Source organism: Amborella trichopoda, chromosome 2, assembly GCF_054954075.1.
Source record: "Amborella trichopoda isolate Santa Cruz 75 chromosome 2, AtrichopodaSantaCruz75HAP2 v2.0, whole genome shotgun sequence".
Lineage (NCBI taxonomy): Eukaryota > Viridiplantae > Streptophyta > Magnoliopsida > Amborellales > Amborellaceae > Amborella > Amborella trichopoda.
This window is the reverse complement of record NC_142337.1, coordinates 7,242,924-7,258,750: the sequence shown is the minus strand read 5'-3', so window position 1 is coordinate 7,258,750 and position 15,827 is coordinate 7,242,924. Positions and strand designations below refer to the sequence as shown.

The window sequence follows — 15,827 nt, the reverse complement described above, 5'->3', positions numbered from 1 at the left end:
TTGTTATCAATTGTGATATTAAGTTTGATGTGTCTGCCATGTTAAAGTACATTCAGAAAGGTGTTAAAAAAAAAACCACAACAATGCTATAGTTGAGGTGGAATTGATAACTACAGAAAAAAAAAATCTAAAATCTATGTCAAAAAGTCCTTGTGAATATGAAGAAGATGTTGACCATGAGAAAATCATTGAGTCTACTCCACTTGAGCAAGTGTCTCAGATTGGAATGAGAAAAGAATAAAAGAGTCAGTGGTGCAGTACGGTTTTGAAGATATGGTGGCTTATGAATTGGCTACCACAAGCCAAACGACATCAACTTTTAAGGAAGTTATGCATGATATTGACATTAGCAGGTGAAATGATGTCATGGATGAAAAATGAAGTCTTTTATAAAAAATCATACTTAGGATCTCGTGAAGTTGCCTAAAAACAATCAATTCATTGGATGTAATTGAGTTTACAAGAAAAATGTTGTGGATATGCTGACAAAACCGTTTCTATTAGAAAAATGTTGTGGATATACTGACAAAACCGTTTCTATTACAGGAGCTCAAGTTGTGCTTGGACTTGACTAATGTATTGTCTACGTAAGTGCCTAGGGGATGCGTATGGAGAAGACGGTCGATGGGACTCTATTTTGGAATTCAAACAAAGGTGAAGATTTGTTACGATTTGTCTTGAATCTGTAATTTTAAACGATTGTGTTCCTATTTTTTGGTGTTTTATTATTTTAGGATTATCATTATCTAATTTTCTATTATGTTGGAGTTTATGGGGGGTAATTCCATTTGGATAAGGATGAACTTGAGGGCCGATATTTAAAGAGATAATGATAAGTTTCTCATAAAAGTTAGGGAAAAGAAGGAAGTCATAGGTAGGTGTCTTTTTGGGTTGTTTGTTGTAATATGAGTAATGGTCCTATGAGACCCTCACACCCATGTGTGTAGGATCCCAAAAGATCACCATTAAATTTGGTACAGATGTTTTGGAAAGTCAAGTCCCATGCTCATGTAATAGCTTTTGTAAAGATCTGTGTCAAATTTAATAGCTATCTTTTAGGATCTTACATACATGGGTGTGTAAGAGTCTCATAGGATCATTACTTTTTTTATATATTAAAGTTGCTTTTGTAGAGAGAGAATGAGTTCAAAAAGAAAAGAAAAAAAACTATTGGGCTTTTTAGAGAGAGAAAATTATAGAGATGAGGCATTATGAGGGAATGAGTTTCTTATCTGGTTCTCTCAAATATCAGTTTATTGTAATTTTTTTATCTTGTTGATTAGTGGAAAAAGATCGATCATCCGCACCTGTGGATGTAGTCACATCTGTAATAAACCACATAAATTTTGTTATTTTATTTTTCTGTTATTTTCTTCCTAGTTTATTTTTCTTATTTGGTTGCTACCAGTTACGTTTATTTCATGCTTTATTTATCAAAATAACCCATTGGATTTAGAGCTTTCACACAATAGTTATGAGATATTTTTTAAAAGGCACAATAGTTTTAAAAGACAACAGTTTTGGTGAAACTACAACAGTTTTGGTGAACCAATATTTTATAAAACAAAAGTCTAGATAGAGAAACAATGGGATAGACTATATCTCTTCATCGACTAGGGGATCGGTACTCGCCGAGTGCTATCAGAAAACCAGGGTTGTCTATGAGAGGCATGAGCAATGTAGATCAGCCTAATTGCCTAGTTCTCACCTATTTTTAATTTGGACGCGGTTAGCATGCGGCTAGCCTTCATTATTTTCGAAACGCGGATTTGTGGTTTTTAAAGGAAAACAATTCCTTTAAAACAACCATATAATGTAAAACTACGGATGCACCTAAAAAATCCATCGAAAGAGGTAGTTTTAATGTTGAATTTTGATTGATCATCTCGACATCGAGATGTATGACCATGAAAAATAAAAAGATTTTAAGTCTAAAAAATAGTGCATTTTACAACATATTATCTGCACCGTTCATTTTCAAGATTTTCATATGTTTATAGATCTACTTGATTTTAACTTTTTTTTAAATTTAATATTTTATAATTAGATATAAAAATAGATTTTGAGATAATCCTAAAACCATTTTACATCAAAATTATATGTCATGATAAAATTTGAAGGTGCACCTTGCCTCTACAGCTACAACTGCATCCATATGCCAACTGTCTTTTTTAAATATAATTTGATTCTAATTTTTAGAGAATGTATAGTATTTAACATGGAGATCATGAACATGAATTTTTTCTTTTGAAAATCATAAATAATAATTATATTAAGAAAACATTTGAGTCGTTAATTGCAATTGTTTTTAGATGGACCACCTAGGTGCATCCATCTTTAAGATGGATGCTTTATATGTCTGGATCGTATATTATAGAAATGCGGTCCAGCTCGCATGAAACAATTTTCTTTTAATTTAGGAAATCGTTTATATAGAGCCGAGGCTCTAAACACTCAAATTAGAGCCCACCTAAAAAATTTTACTAGAAGAAATAGTTTTGATGCCCAAATATCGTTAAAATGATCATGTTGACATCAATATGTATGGACATGAGAAAAAAATGGATTTCAAGTTTTGGACATAATGTGTCTTCCAACGCTGTTTTTGGACAATCAATTTTCAAGATTTTCAAGTTTTCATAGATATGCTCGATCTACACTATTTTTGAAGCTTTTAAATTTTATAATTAAAGATAAAAATATATTTTAAGGCTATCACAAAGATTTTCACTATTGAAACCACATTTCTCGATGCTATTTGAAGGTGCGCTTTACATTGATTGTACAGTGGAAATCTTTATGATAGCCTTAAAATGTATTTTCATTTTTATTTATAAAGTTTAAAGCTTTAAAAATAGTGTAGATCAACATATCTATGAAAACTTAAATAGTGTAGATCGACTGATCTATGAAAACCTTTAAAATTGATGGTCCAAAAATGCGTTACAAAATATACTGTTTTTAAAACTTGAAATCTATTTTTTTCTCAAATCCATACATCTGGACATCGAGATGATCAATTTGAAGATATTTGGGCATCAAAACAACCTCTTCTAATGAAATTTTTATGATCGGTTCCAATTTGATTGTTTAGAGCCTAGACTCTATATAAACTTTTTCCTTTAAATAATATTCAAAAGTATTTTTTTAACCGATACCCACATGGGAAAATCGGTCGGCGGGGGTGCAAGTCAGTCCTTCCAAACCAATTGGGCAACTAGATCCCTTTTGAGAGACTGTGGGGAGGCAGCCTTTAATGCAAGGCCCCTCTCCACCTTCAATGTTATTTCAAACATATTCAATGGCAGCTCCCTCTCTCTCTCATTCCCAAGCATACCACAAATCATGCAGGAAAATGACCACTGTTCTATGATCCAGCTCATGGAATCAGGTCCAGCTAATAAGCCACGTCAACATGCCTATAAAAATAACGTACCAGATTTGTCCCATCCACTTCTCTCTCACCTCTTCTGCAAACGCCTTCTCATCTCTCTCTCTGTAACACCACGTGGCCCCTAGTGTATCCATAAATCCTTCTCTTCTCTCACAGCTCTCTCTCTCTCTCTCGTTAAGCACCATGGGCCCTCTTCTGCAATATCTATAAACCCTTCCCATCTCTCACATTTTGAAGTACCATCCATGGCTTCCTCTCTTCAAGACCCCTTTCTAACCTACACGAAAGAAGAACGAGATGAAGGCCACCAAGCCCAGGCCCATGAAGGCCATACAACAGAGAATCATAAGGCCTCCATCGATCAGACAATCGAAGATTATGTGGGATCGTTTGGGCCCGGTCAGCTTGCCCAGACCTTGCTTGTGTCCTTCGCCTGGTTCTTTGATGCTCAGCACACATTCATAAGCATATTCACCGATGCCGAGCCCACATGGCACTGCACGAGCCCAAGTGGGTGTGGCGGACCAGCTTCGGTGTGCGAGATCGGAGCAGATAGGTGGGCCTGGGACAGGGGTGCGTGGGCCTCGACGGTTTCCGAGTGGGGACTGTCGTGCTCAAGCCGGGTCATTGCAGGGTTGCCGGCATCGGCCTTCTTTTTGGGTTGCTTGGTTGGTGAGTTTTGGTTTGATCTGATTGTGTCTTTCTCTGGGAAGGAGATCTTAGAATTTCTTTTTTTGGTAAATTTTTATCTTATGAGTAGAAGTTACAAGGTTTTGAGATTTTTTTTGTTTTTTTCTTTGCGAAACAACTGTTATCACATAAAATTACAAAACCCCCATGATGAACTTTTTTTTATGGCAATTTTTATCCAAACCAACTTCTATTGCAAATACCACCGAGTCAAAAAGTCATAGTTTGGAAGACGAAAATATCTTGATCCGTACATGAAGCCATCACATTCTCGCAGACATTCACTCACCAAAGACGGTCCGACACTTTATGGTGGCGGTCTGGCACTGAATTGTGGCGGTCCGACAACTATATGTGGCATGAAGGCACTTTTTGAATGAACGGTCTGGCACATATACGAAGCAATCTGGCAGAAGTGGCCCTCGGTCTTGCAAGGGTATTTTTGCCTTTCAAACTATGACTTTTTGACTTAAGATTTTTGCTATAAAAATTAGTTTTGAAGTCAAAGTTGCAATAAATAAATAAAAAAAGATTATATAAGGTTGCAACCTATATAGAATTACATATGCACTTCAATACTCCATCGGAAAAGGTTGTTTTAATGTTGAAAAACCCTTTAATTGATCATCTCAACAATGATATATATATATATATATATATATATATATATATATATATATATATATATAAGATTTTGAGTCTTAGAAATAGTGTATCTGACAACAGATTATCTAGACCGTCCATTTTCAAGATTTTGATATGTTTATTATCTACATGATTTTAACGATTTTGGTGTTTAAAATTTTATAATGATATAAAAAAATAGATTTTAAAATCTATAGACACTTCATTTTAAATTTGGCAAATTCTATGGTTTTCTGAACCTTTAGGACCACATTATACTAATAGTCCCAATTTAATTACCCCAAAACTATCCAAATTCTATTCCAATTTGAAGTAGAGCCCATGAGCTTTCCAACGGTCCAAGAATCGTCTGAATCAGACATACGGATAAAAAGATATAACAAATGATAATTTAGTCCCTATGAGAACCAACTATCGGACTAAGTTGTAACGGGCTCGATAGGCCCAGGCACGGGCTGATGATGCAGGCAATGCATCTGATGACACAATAAATTCATTTTCTTTAATTAAACACAGCTAAAACTTCAAGATAAAAAAAAAAATTCCGAAAAACTCCAAAAAAATTAGAAAAAATCATCAATTGAATCTTATAAATACCCCATCTCCCTAACCCAAAAGGAGAGAGAAAAAAAGACCAAAAAAAAACCTTAGAAATTTTAGAAATTAGGAAAATTATCTAAAAATATAAAAAATAAGAAAAACCTTAGAAAATTCTTAAAAATTTAAAAAAAATCTTCAAAAATTAGAGAAAATCTCAAAATTCATATTCAACATCTGGAGATCACAAAACCCTTAGAAAACTAAGGAAGGTCCCTCTAGACCTTGAGAAAGACTGACAGCTTTAGAAAAAACTCTAGATTGAAAACCCTAGAGAAGATAGGAACCCTAGCCTCCTAAAGTCCTAACCCCTAAGACTGAAAAAACCTAGAACTAGGTTACAAAAACCCTTAATCAAAACTAGAATTAAGATACAAAAACTCTAGATCTAACCCTTTACACTAAAGATCTGCTGGTCAACATCTGAATCTGAGAGGCAAAGAGGATTGATTTTGATACAGGTGAGCCCTCGAAGGCTCGGGAATCCCGGGCCATCCGACCTGGTTTGGTATTACTTCTTCCTCTCTCTTTCTTCTTCGTTTTATTGTTTTGGTTCTTTTATTTATTTTTGATCTGTTAACTTGTCTTAAAAATCGTATTTTAAGGCTCTAAATCATGCTAGCCCTACCACAGAACTGAGAGTAGATATGCTCGTTTTAAGGCAAATCTGGCCTCAGATCTGAATTCGATCTGTCTCACTTTCTCTACCACTTTATTTAAATCTTTTTAATTAGTTTAATGTATTAAAACTTGAGATATCTTCATCGGAAGATCTGTCAAATTTTCATCATAAACAGTTTAGCGCCCACCGTGGGGCTATATTGAGCTTGATCTAAGCTTCAAAATACGATTTTTATTCATTTTTTTTCACTGTTTTCAGTAAAAAGGGTTGTGACCAGAATCTAAGGTTTTGGTGCGTCGAAACCTGCTTTTTCTGAGCGACACTCCCAGTGTCGCCCAAATTCAAAAGTCTCAGAAACCTCTAAAACGTTTTGAATATATTTTAGAGACGTTTTTGTGACTGCACAAAAAACTTCAAATCAAAATAAAATTTTTAAAAATACAAAAAAATATTTTTTAGTTCAATCTGAACATTCTATTTTACTTTATTTTAATTTATTTCATCATAAATATTTTTATTTCTTGCTTATTACAAGTTTAAAGTGGTCTTATTTCATTAAGATTAACAAGATCAAAATATAACAAAAATAAAAACAAATAATTTTTTGGGCGACACCAGCAGTCGCCCAGCCTGCAAGGGCGACACCACCCGTGTCGCCCAATTGCAAGTGTCTCAGAAAAATTCTGGAACCCCACAGGACCAGTCCAGGGACTTTTGGCTCCTTGATGACCAATTTTTTGCCTAAAATAAAAAATTTAAAAATATAAAAAATATATCTATATTTTGCTTCAAATAGTTCTGTTCTGTTTTTGTCCTTTTGATTTTATTTTAGTTTGTTAATTTTGACTGAAATCATATTTTTCCTGCTTTCACCATGCTTAGTTTAACTGTGTTTTATCAAAATTAAAACGATAATTTTTTTTAAAAAAAAAAAAAAAAAAAGAGAAACATTAGGGTTGCTGACCCCTCCAAACCTAGACCTACTCTTGGTCGAGCCGTGACTCGTGCATTATCTAGTCTAGATCTTAGTCTAGTTCTAAGCTTAAGAGTTGCCTCTAGAGATAGACTAGGCTTACCCTAGTTCAGGGTCTTTGCTAAGGTTTTTACCCTTAGTGTCAGGCTAGGTTTGCCCTAAGTCATCGAGTTTAAATCTTACCTAAGTCTAGATTTTAGAACCCAGCCAAAAGCAATCACCATGTCAGTCACTCAAGGCGACCATGATGACTGCTCCAAAGCCAACTTTAAGCCTAACCTGCCCAAACCTAAGGACCAGTATGCTGTAATCCCTTAGAGTTATCGACGGAACTCAGGACAATCCATTGTTTAACGCCCAAGTCTTCAATTAGAGGCAGAGCCCCAAGCATCCACTCTTAATCCTTAGATCTATGTGGTCCGAAAAACCAGCTCCACTCAAAAAATCTTGAATAGTCAGGGAGTCTGACCAAGCGTCATCGTACAAGGGATTTTAAGTAACCAAAGTAGAAGTTGAGTGAGAGAAGAAATTCATGAAACATCTAAAGTCAATTCTCGTAACTCAAACCAAGATAACTCTGAGGTGCAGCGATATCAAAACCACGTCCCACCTAGGTTTTGGGTATTTAACCCAACCTCGAGCCACCATAGTACAACTCATGATGTCCTGAACACTCTACGAAACAGAAGACCCTTGGGTGAGAAAGGCGTCCAAGCTGCCCTCAAAAGTCTAGTTGACCTAGGTTACGCTGTTCATGCTCCAGGTTAAGTGCCGATCCCAAACCAAGTTAGTGGTATAGGCCAACCCTTAACACAGTCGAGTCAATCGATTCTTCAATCGATCCCTCTGGTTCATCCGATCCAACAAACCGTGTAATTTCTGCAACCGATGGTGACACCTACGAGTCAGTATGCCCCTCAGGCACCAATGTATCAAACCACCCCGGTGACTGCGGCTCATCAATCTCAGGCCCATGCGGGCCAACATATACCCCAAGTCTCAACTTATCAATCTACACTTGGGAACCCACCAACCGGTGGGCCCACTGCCACACCAAATACTCAACAAGAAAGCACCTTAAAAGCAATGCAGGATATGCTTGTAAGAATGGCCATGCATGAAATTCCACCCCCAAAGGCCTATGTTCATGAGACCTTTGCAAGCATGGAAAATCTTCACCTGGGATTTGTCGTCCCATAATTTAGAAACAATTTAAATGGGAAGAGCGATCGAGATACTCATGTCAATGCGTACTTCCTCTCCGTTTGAGCTTTGTGAGACAGACCTAACCAACTAAAGGCCATCTTTTCACAAACATTGACCGGTGAGGCCTTGAATTGGCATTGGAGAACATTGTCTGCTCGACCACACATCTCTCCAGATGAAATGTTCAACCTATTTGTCTCTCACTATCGTGGGTCGACACCAAGACCTCTCTCCCTTGGCGAACTTGGTGCAACAAAACAAAACCCAGGAGAATCTTTCGAAGATTTCATCGGTCGATTCAGCGAGGTGGCAATGCGGGTCATTGAATGTCTACTTACAGTCCCAGCCAAGATCTCCATAGTCTAAGAGATTGCTGCTCCCGAGTACATGACCTTCTTCAGCTAAGGTCTTATCCCCCACTCTTTCGACTCCATAATCGAGCGGGTGGCACGACATGAAAGGGCCAGAGGGACACCCCTCAGCACCAAGCCCGACACAAGCCGATAACAGCTCCCCAAAATAAGAACAAAAACAAGGGGAATGCTTTCGGTTAGGTTAATGAGATCATCGTTAACAGATCGGCCCAAGGTTCAGCGGCTCAACGCAACAATCAGAATCAAAACCGAAGGGGTCAGCTTAGTGCCAACGTTCAAAATAATAACCATATGCGAGAGGATAATTTCACCCCTCTCAAGGACCCATTAGAAAAAGCGTTTTAATTACTCTTGACTAAGAATATGGTTTATCTCCTACTACCATCTGAACCACCACTTCAAGTCATGGATAAGAGCAGGTGGTGCAAATGGCATCAAGGCCATGCTCATGATACTCAAAACTGCATATATATTTGAAATGGGTGATTCAAAGGTTAATCAATAGGGGGGACATCACTGTCGCACCTAGAAATCAACCTGTCGTCGAGCCTAATCAAAAGATGGGTATATTCACAAATCCTCTCCCTAAAAATATGGTCACAACGATCGAAAAGCTAGGAGTTCAAGACAACTCTAAAGAGAACGTTGTCATTCACATGATTGAGTGTGGAGACGAAGAAGAGGATCCTAGTCAGTTCATATTAGCTTGTGAACATCACTTTCAAGAACCCGAAGAATATCTTTTGAGCCTCCTAAGAGGAAGCCCTTCATCTCCAAACCTCAATAACCTTCTCAAATGGGACCAATATAACGAAGATAACACACTAGAGATTGATATGATCAGGACCAATGAAAATGCATCATCTTCCAAACTAGGAGCCAATACCCCAATGTCTCCCATTACTATTGCTAGGGCTGACCTTATCGAGCTTCAAGCTGGCGAGGTCTACTCTGTAACGTGAAGAGGTCGAGTGTTCAAACCCATTCAATTGATAGTCGATAGTCTCGATGAAAGAATGTGAAATACCTCAAAAACCAAACAACCGGCGGGGGTCGTTGATCACGAGCTGATCAAAGAAATTCAATGATCTGCAACCACCTACGATCTACCAGCTCATCTCGGGAATATCCAAGCTCAAATCTTCATCTTTGAGCTACTCACCAATTCACCAGCACTTAAAGCCCAAATCGAGAAGGTCCATGCCAAGACACACATCCTGAGCAACACACAGTCGGATGAGTTGTGCGAAATGATCAACCAGCTGATGGCACCAACACCAATTGTGTTCACAGACGATGACATCCCAACCAGCTTCAATCGATTTCACGTCCAACCTCTGCACATCACCGTCTTCATGCAAGGATATGAGATACGAAGAGTGCTTGTTGATAATGAGGCATCCTTAAATATATGCCTTATGAAAACAATGAAGTAGATAAGCAAAAACCCGGATGACTTTGAGCTATTTCAACTAACTATCGCTGCATACGACGAAAACCAAAAGACAAGTTGAAGGCATATTGCCTCTCACACTCAAGATCGCCCCTACAGTCCAAGTGATAAAGTTTCATGTCTTGGACATAAATCCTTTTTTCAACATGCTGTTAGGAAGACAGTGGCTGCATGAAAACCTCTTGGTTGCCTCTACAGTCCATCAATGCCTCAAATTTCCAACTAAAAAAGGTGTCGCAAAGGTATGTATGAACCTTCTGTTTTTCTCAATCCTAGTACATATAACGGGAAGCTAGCTGTAGGAGTCAAGCTCGGAGAAATCCCGCTCTCTTCCTTCGAGCAAACCGATTGTGCCACCTTACACTTAGAATTGGCAACTCTATTTCTTAAATTTTGCAAACTTCTGCATCGATGGATGACATTATCCAATGTCAACATCGATACGGTTTCGGGTCCCTCGAATCTTGGCACATGCTCTTCTCCCGAGGCTTCCAACAGGGCCAAAGCTTGGGTAGTCAAGGGCAAGGTGTAATAGAGGCAATTTCTGAATAATTCGAAGTCAAACTGAAAACGGAGATCGAAGAGATCTCGGGTGTTCTCTCACCTTATTGCAAAGCTGGATGAAGCCTTCAAGCTATCCGGGTTTTGTATCTGGAGGCATTCAAAGCCTCGATCCTCTCGATGCCCATCCTTCAAAACGGCCTAAGGTGATCCTTGAATCCTCAATAGGGAATAACTCTTCTTTCACATCTCATCACAAAAAAAAACTGGGAATTGAAGACCTTTTTGCTGACTTGGATTTGAAGGTATCCACAATCGGCTCTAACACAGCCAAGTGTGCTCATCCATCGATTCAAACCCAAGAGAGAAATTGGTCGATCACTCCCCTATCTCAAGAATCGTTGGAAGTATACTAGCGGCACCTTCAAGTCTCGGTGCCAAAAAACGGATAAGCACAAGGTGCCCATCTAACCACCTTGCATGTCCAATCCCCAACATTTCTCTCGTGAGTCCCATAAGGGACACCTCTTGTGTTATTTCAAAAACCGTTGAAAAATTAAAACATTATAAAACTGATAATAATGAAAAAGAATTTAAAAAAATGGCGAACACTCAAGATAGCCCGATAATGGTGCACAATACCCAAGATGACGAATTTGATGACCAAGACGAAGATCAAGAGAGCCAAGAGTCGGAAGAAATCTCTCAACCTGAGGAACTCACTTCCCATGTTGAGCAATTCAAGAAGACGTTCGATGGTGACCTAGCGGCTATCATCGACGAGACGATTGACATAAACCTAAGAACTGAGAAAGATCCAAGGTTAACCAAGATGGGAACCTCCCTATCTCTTGAGGAGCGAGAAAATATGATTTCCTTTATTAAGGAATATCGCGATGTCTTCGCCTGGTCATACGATGATATGCTAGGGCTAGATCCCACATTGGTGCAACATCACCTAATATTCAATGAAGGGGCCAAGCCTGTAAAGCAGAAACTCCGACGTCAGAAGACCCACCTTGAGCTCAAAATTAAAGAAGAAATCGACAAGCTGCTCAAAGCGAAATTCATTATCCCCTTCGATTACTCAGAATGGTTGGCCAACATAGTGGTCGTACCTAAGAAAGACAGGAGGATCCGAGTGTGCGTTGACTACAGAGACCTCAATAAGGCATGAAAGGTTAATTTTCTATACCAAACATAGATGCCTTGGTCGATAACACTGAATGGCACGAGATGTTGTCATTCATGGATGGCTTCTTAGGTTACAACCAGATCTTCATGGCAAAAGAAGACCAGACCAATACTTCATTCATAATGCAATGGGGAATTTACTGTTACAAAGTCATGCCCTTCGGCTTAAAAAATGCAGGGGCAACTTATCAGCAGGCAATGAGTAGCATCTTCCACAACTTAATGCACACCATCATGGAAGACTATGTCGATGACATTCTGGTCAAGTAAAAAACCAGGCTTGATCATCTCACCAACCTGAGAACCATTTTCAAAAGGCTCTGAAATTATCAACTCAAACTCAATCCGCAAAAATGTGCCTTTGGGGTTGAATTCGACAAATTACTAAGCTTTATAGTAAGGCAAAGAGGCATTGAGGTGGACCCGTCTAAAATACGAGCCATCATTAAAATGCCCTCTCCTCGGAACATCAAAGAAATTCGTGGGCTTCAAGGTCGCATACAAGCCATAAGGCGTTTCATCTCATAACTAGCAGACAAATGCACGTCGTTTAATAGACTACTTAAGAGAGATACCCCATTCATATGGGATAATGAGTGTCAAGAAGCGTTTGATCAAATCAAGGAGTGCCTCACCAAACCTCTCATCCTTAGTCCTTCTAGTCTAGACAAACGCTTGATCATATACATGTCAGTGAGAGACAAGACCATGGGGGCAATGTTAGGACAATACAATGACAATGGAAAAAAACAAACGATATATTACATCAGCAAAACTATGGTGTACTGTGAGACAAGATACACAGATGTGGAGAAGCATTGCTTGACGCTTGTGTGCTCCTTCCAGAAGTTAAGACACTATGTCTTATCTCACTCAGTCAAGCTCTTCTCAAAAATAGACCCACTCAAGTACCTATTGGAGAGACCAGTCGTGAACGGACATTCGACGAAGTGGAGAATGCTATTAAGCGAGTTCGAAATCGAATATGTTACTCAAAAATCGATCAAAGGACAAGTCATTGCTGACCACTTAGCTGAACACGCACTGCCAGATAACACTCCCGTCAACATTGGTCTCCCTGATGAGAACCTCTTCACTATTGAGGAATCAATTTGGGAGCTATACTTCGATGGTACAAGGAATGAATAGGGGTCAGGTATAAGATTCATACTATGCTCATCCGAGAAGATTTTAGTTCCAACAGTCATCAGATTGAATTTCATATGTACTAATAACGTTACTGAATATGAAGCCTTGATAGTCGAGCTCGAGAACGCCATGAGAATGAAAATCTAACAAATACAAGTGATTTATGACTCCTTACTCGTCATAAACCAAGTTCAAGGGATTTGGAAGGTGAAAGAAGAAAAGCTCAAGCCCTATCAAGAAAATGTGGAAAAGATGATCCAATATTTCAAGAAAATCACCTTTCAGCATGTAAGTAGGGAAAATAATCGGTTCGCCGACGCCCTTGCGACCCTTGCTTCAATGGTTGATATTCCTCAAAAAATCACCACGCTGTCATTCTATATCAGGAACAAACATGATCCTTCCCTACCAAGATCAAAGAAGAAATAGAGCAAGAAAATGAGAACGATGGGGAAGTGTCTCTCGTGGCTTTAAAAGCGCTAGTTAAGGCAAAACCATGGTTCTACGATGTTTTGTCCTCGTTGAAAGATTGGTTATACCTTGAAGGAGCCACCAAAAAGGATAAAGAAGTCATTCGAAGGTTTTCTATGCGATTCTTAGTAAGAGGTGATCTCCTGTTCAAAAAGTCCTTCAATGACATCATTCTACAGTATCTTGATTGGCCAGAAATCGACCAAGTACTGACAAAGTTACACAATGAAGGAGGTCATTCTGGCACAGCCACCTTAGCTCAGAAAATTGGGCGCCAAGGCTATTACTGGATCACCATGGCTGAAGATTGCTGGAAGTTCGTAAAGAGGTGTCCCAAATGTCAGCTTTATGGAGACCTCATCCATGCATTGTCAGTACCACTCAATTCAATACCGCCTGTATGGCCCCTTGCCGTGTTAAGCCATGATATCATCAGAATGATCTCACCGAAAGCCTCAAACGACCACCATTTTATATTAACAACTACAGAGTATTTCACTAAATGGGTAGAAACCACATCATTTGTCAAAATTGAGGGACAACATGTTGCCCATTTCATAAAGAACAACATTGTTTTCATGTTTGGTGTTCTTGAATCAATTATTACTGACAATGGATCAAACTTCAAAAACGAAAAGGTCTCTAAGGTGTGCAAAAGGTTTAAGATAATGCAGAAATTCTCCACACCTTAATACCCTCAAGGAAATGGACAAGCAGAAGCTACAAACAAAGGACTTCTAAGAATTATAGACAGAATAATAGAAAGTGGCAAAGATTGGCATGAAAAGCTAAATGACACGCTATGGGTCTACAGGACAACTGAGAAGACTCCTATTGGCTTGACCCCGTATTCATTGTTGTACAGTATGGAAGCAGTGTTACCCATTGAATTTGAGATATCATCTCTCCAAGTGCCTATTCATAAAGATTTAGATGAGGAACAAAATATCGAAGCACGAATCGCTGCCCTCGTTAATTTGGATGAAAGACGACTACGAGCAACACAAAATATTATTGCTTACTAACATAGAATCGAGAGGGCATACCAAAGTAAGTTGTTCTTCGACAGTTCAGGGATGGGGACATGGTACTCAAGAAAATCTTTCACACTCTTGCAAACCCACACCCTTCAGGCAAGTTTAGACCTACTTGGGAGGGGTCATTCGTGGTCACCCGAGTGCACGTAGACAATTCTTATAAGATCAAGAATCAGAAGGGGTGCGAGCTCAATAACCCCATCAATGCAATGTATCTCAAAAAATACTTCCCATAACGGGGCTCAAAGGGGTGGTGAAAACCTGAAAAGGCATTTAAAAAAAAAAGTGGTGACAACCTAAAAAGGCATCACGGGTAAAAAAATAAAAATAAAAAATGAAAAATAAATTTCTCTAAGAAGGAGCTTTTAATTAAAAAACACTCAAGTACAAACAAGTTCCAACAATACGGCAGACCCTGAGGACGAAGAGTCCTCCTAAACCCTGCAGGTTCTCGACATAACCAACTTAGAAAGATGCGAGAGCGTGATATGAATGAAAAATCAAAGTGACTTCGACGAATCCTAGGATAACATCGGGACCTCTTCAAGATGAAAGCTCAGTAAGAATCCAAAAAACTCTTCATGGACCTACGAAACACAAGCTGAAAGCTCCAATGGTAAAAAGGCAACTTCGAGACTTTTGAGTTCTCACGATCCCACAAAGAAATCCTTTCATCATCTTTGGTAAAATATAATTAAAAAAATAACCACCAAAGGGGCCACAAGTAGCAAAACTGTAAGGCCCGTCCCTTTTAAAAGCGTATTTTCAATGTGATTGTTAAAACCCTCTATTTTCAAAACCCTTTTAAAAAGGATTTCCTTCATCACTACTAGAGGTTAAATTGTTAATCGATATGGCCTCGTTCTCGAAGCCAACTTCCTACACCTGTTATGAAGGCTTGAAACTAGCCATGCACTCTATGATTATATGAGTATAACTATCAACTACCACATCAGAGATGGATGAACCTTGCCAATGACGATATTGGCTAGTCAGTGAGCGTTTTTCTTTTGATTGGATCCCCTGAGGCGAAATGAGGCAAGCTCATCTCTTGTGTGCATACGATGTCCCAAAGTCCAATTCGTAAAACATCAAACTCGTGCGATGTAAAAGAGTCGAGACAGAATAAACGCCAAACTCGTGTGACGTAAAAGAGCCGAGACAGGATAAGCGTCAAACTCATACATGTTAAAGAGTCGAGACATGATAAACGTCAAACTCATGCAACATAAAATATCCGAGATAGTCAAAATATCAAACTCATGCAACAAAAAAGAGCCGAGACAAGGACCGTTCAGCCCCGTATGACGTGAAAGGTCAGGTGTATCCAAGGCACAACCACCCTATTTAATGGAAAAATGTCAAACACGTGTGACGTAAAAGAGCCGAGACAATGACCGTCTAGCCCCGTATGACGTGAAAGGTCGGGTGTATCCAGGGTACAACCACCTTGTTTCAATGAAAAAACATCAAACTCGTGCGACGTAAAAGAGACGAGGCAGGTACCGTCTATCCCCGTAT

At 38.8% G+C, this 15,827-nt stretch overlaps 1 protein-coding gene across 2 annotated transcripts in view; it reads left to right on the top strand.

Moving 5' to 3' along the window:
- The first annotated feature begins 3,284 nt into the window (after window positions 1-3,284).
- Window positions 3,285-15,827, top strand: part of LOC18443195 (organic cation/carnitine transporter 2) — an 84,177-nt gene continuing 71,634 nt past the window's right edge. The window contains exon 1 of one of the 2 annotated variants that reach the window (XM_020672920.2): window positions 3,285-4,066. In XM_020672920.2, coding sequence (XP_020528579.2) covers window positions 3,640-4,066 — 427 coding nt within the window. In that variant the 5' untranslated portion in view covers window positions 3,285-3,639. The remainder of the gene's footprint in view (window positions 4,067-15,827) is intronic. The other variant, XM_088857702.1, reaches the window with a different exon arrangement.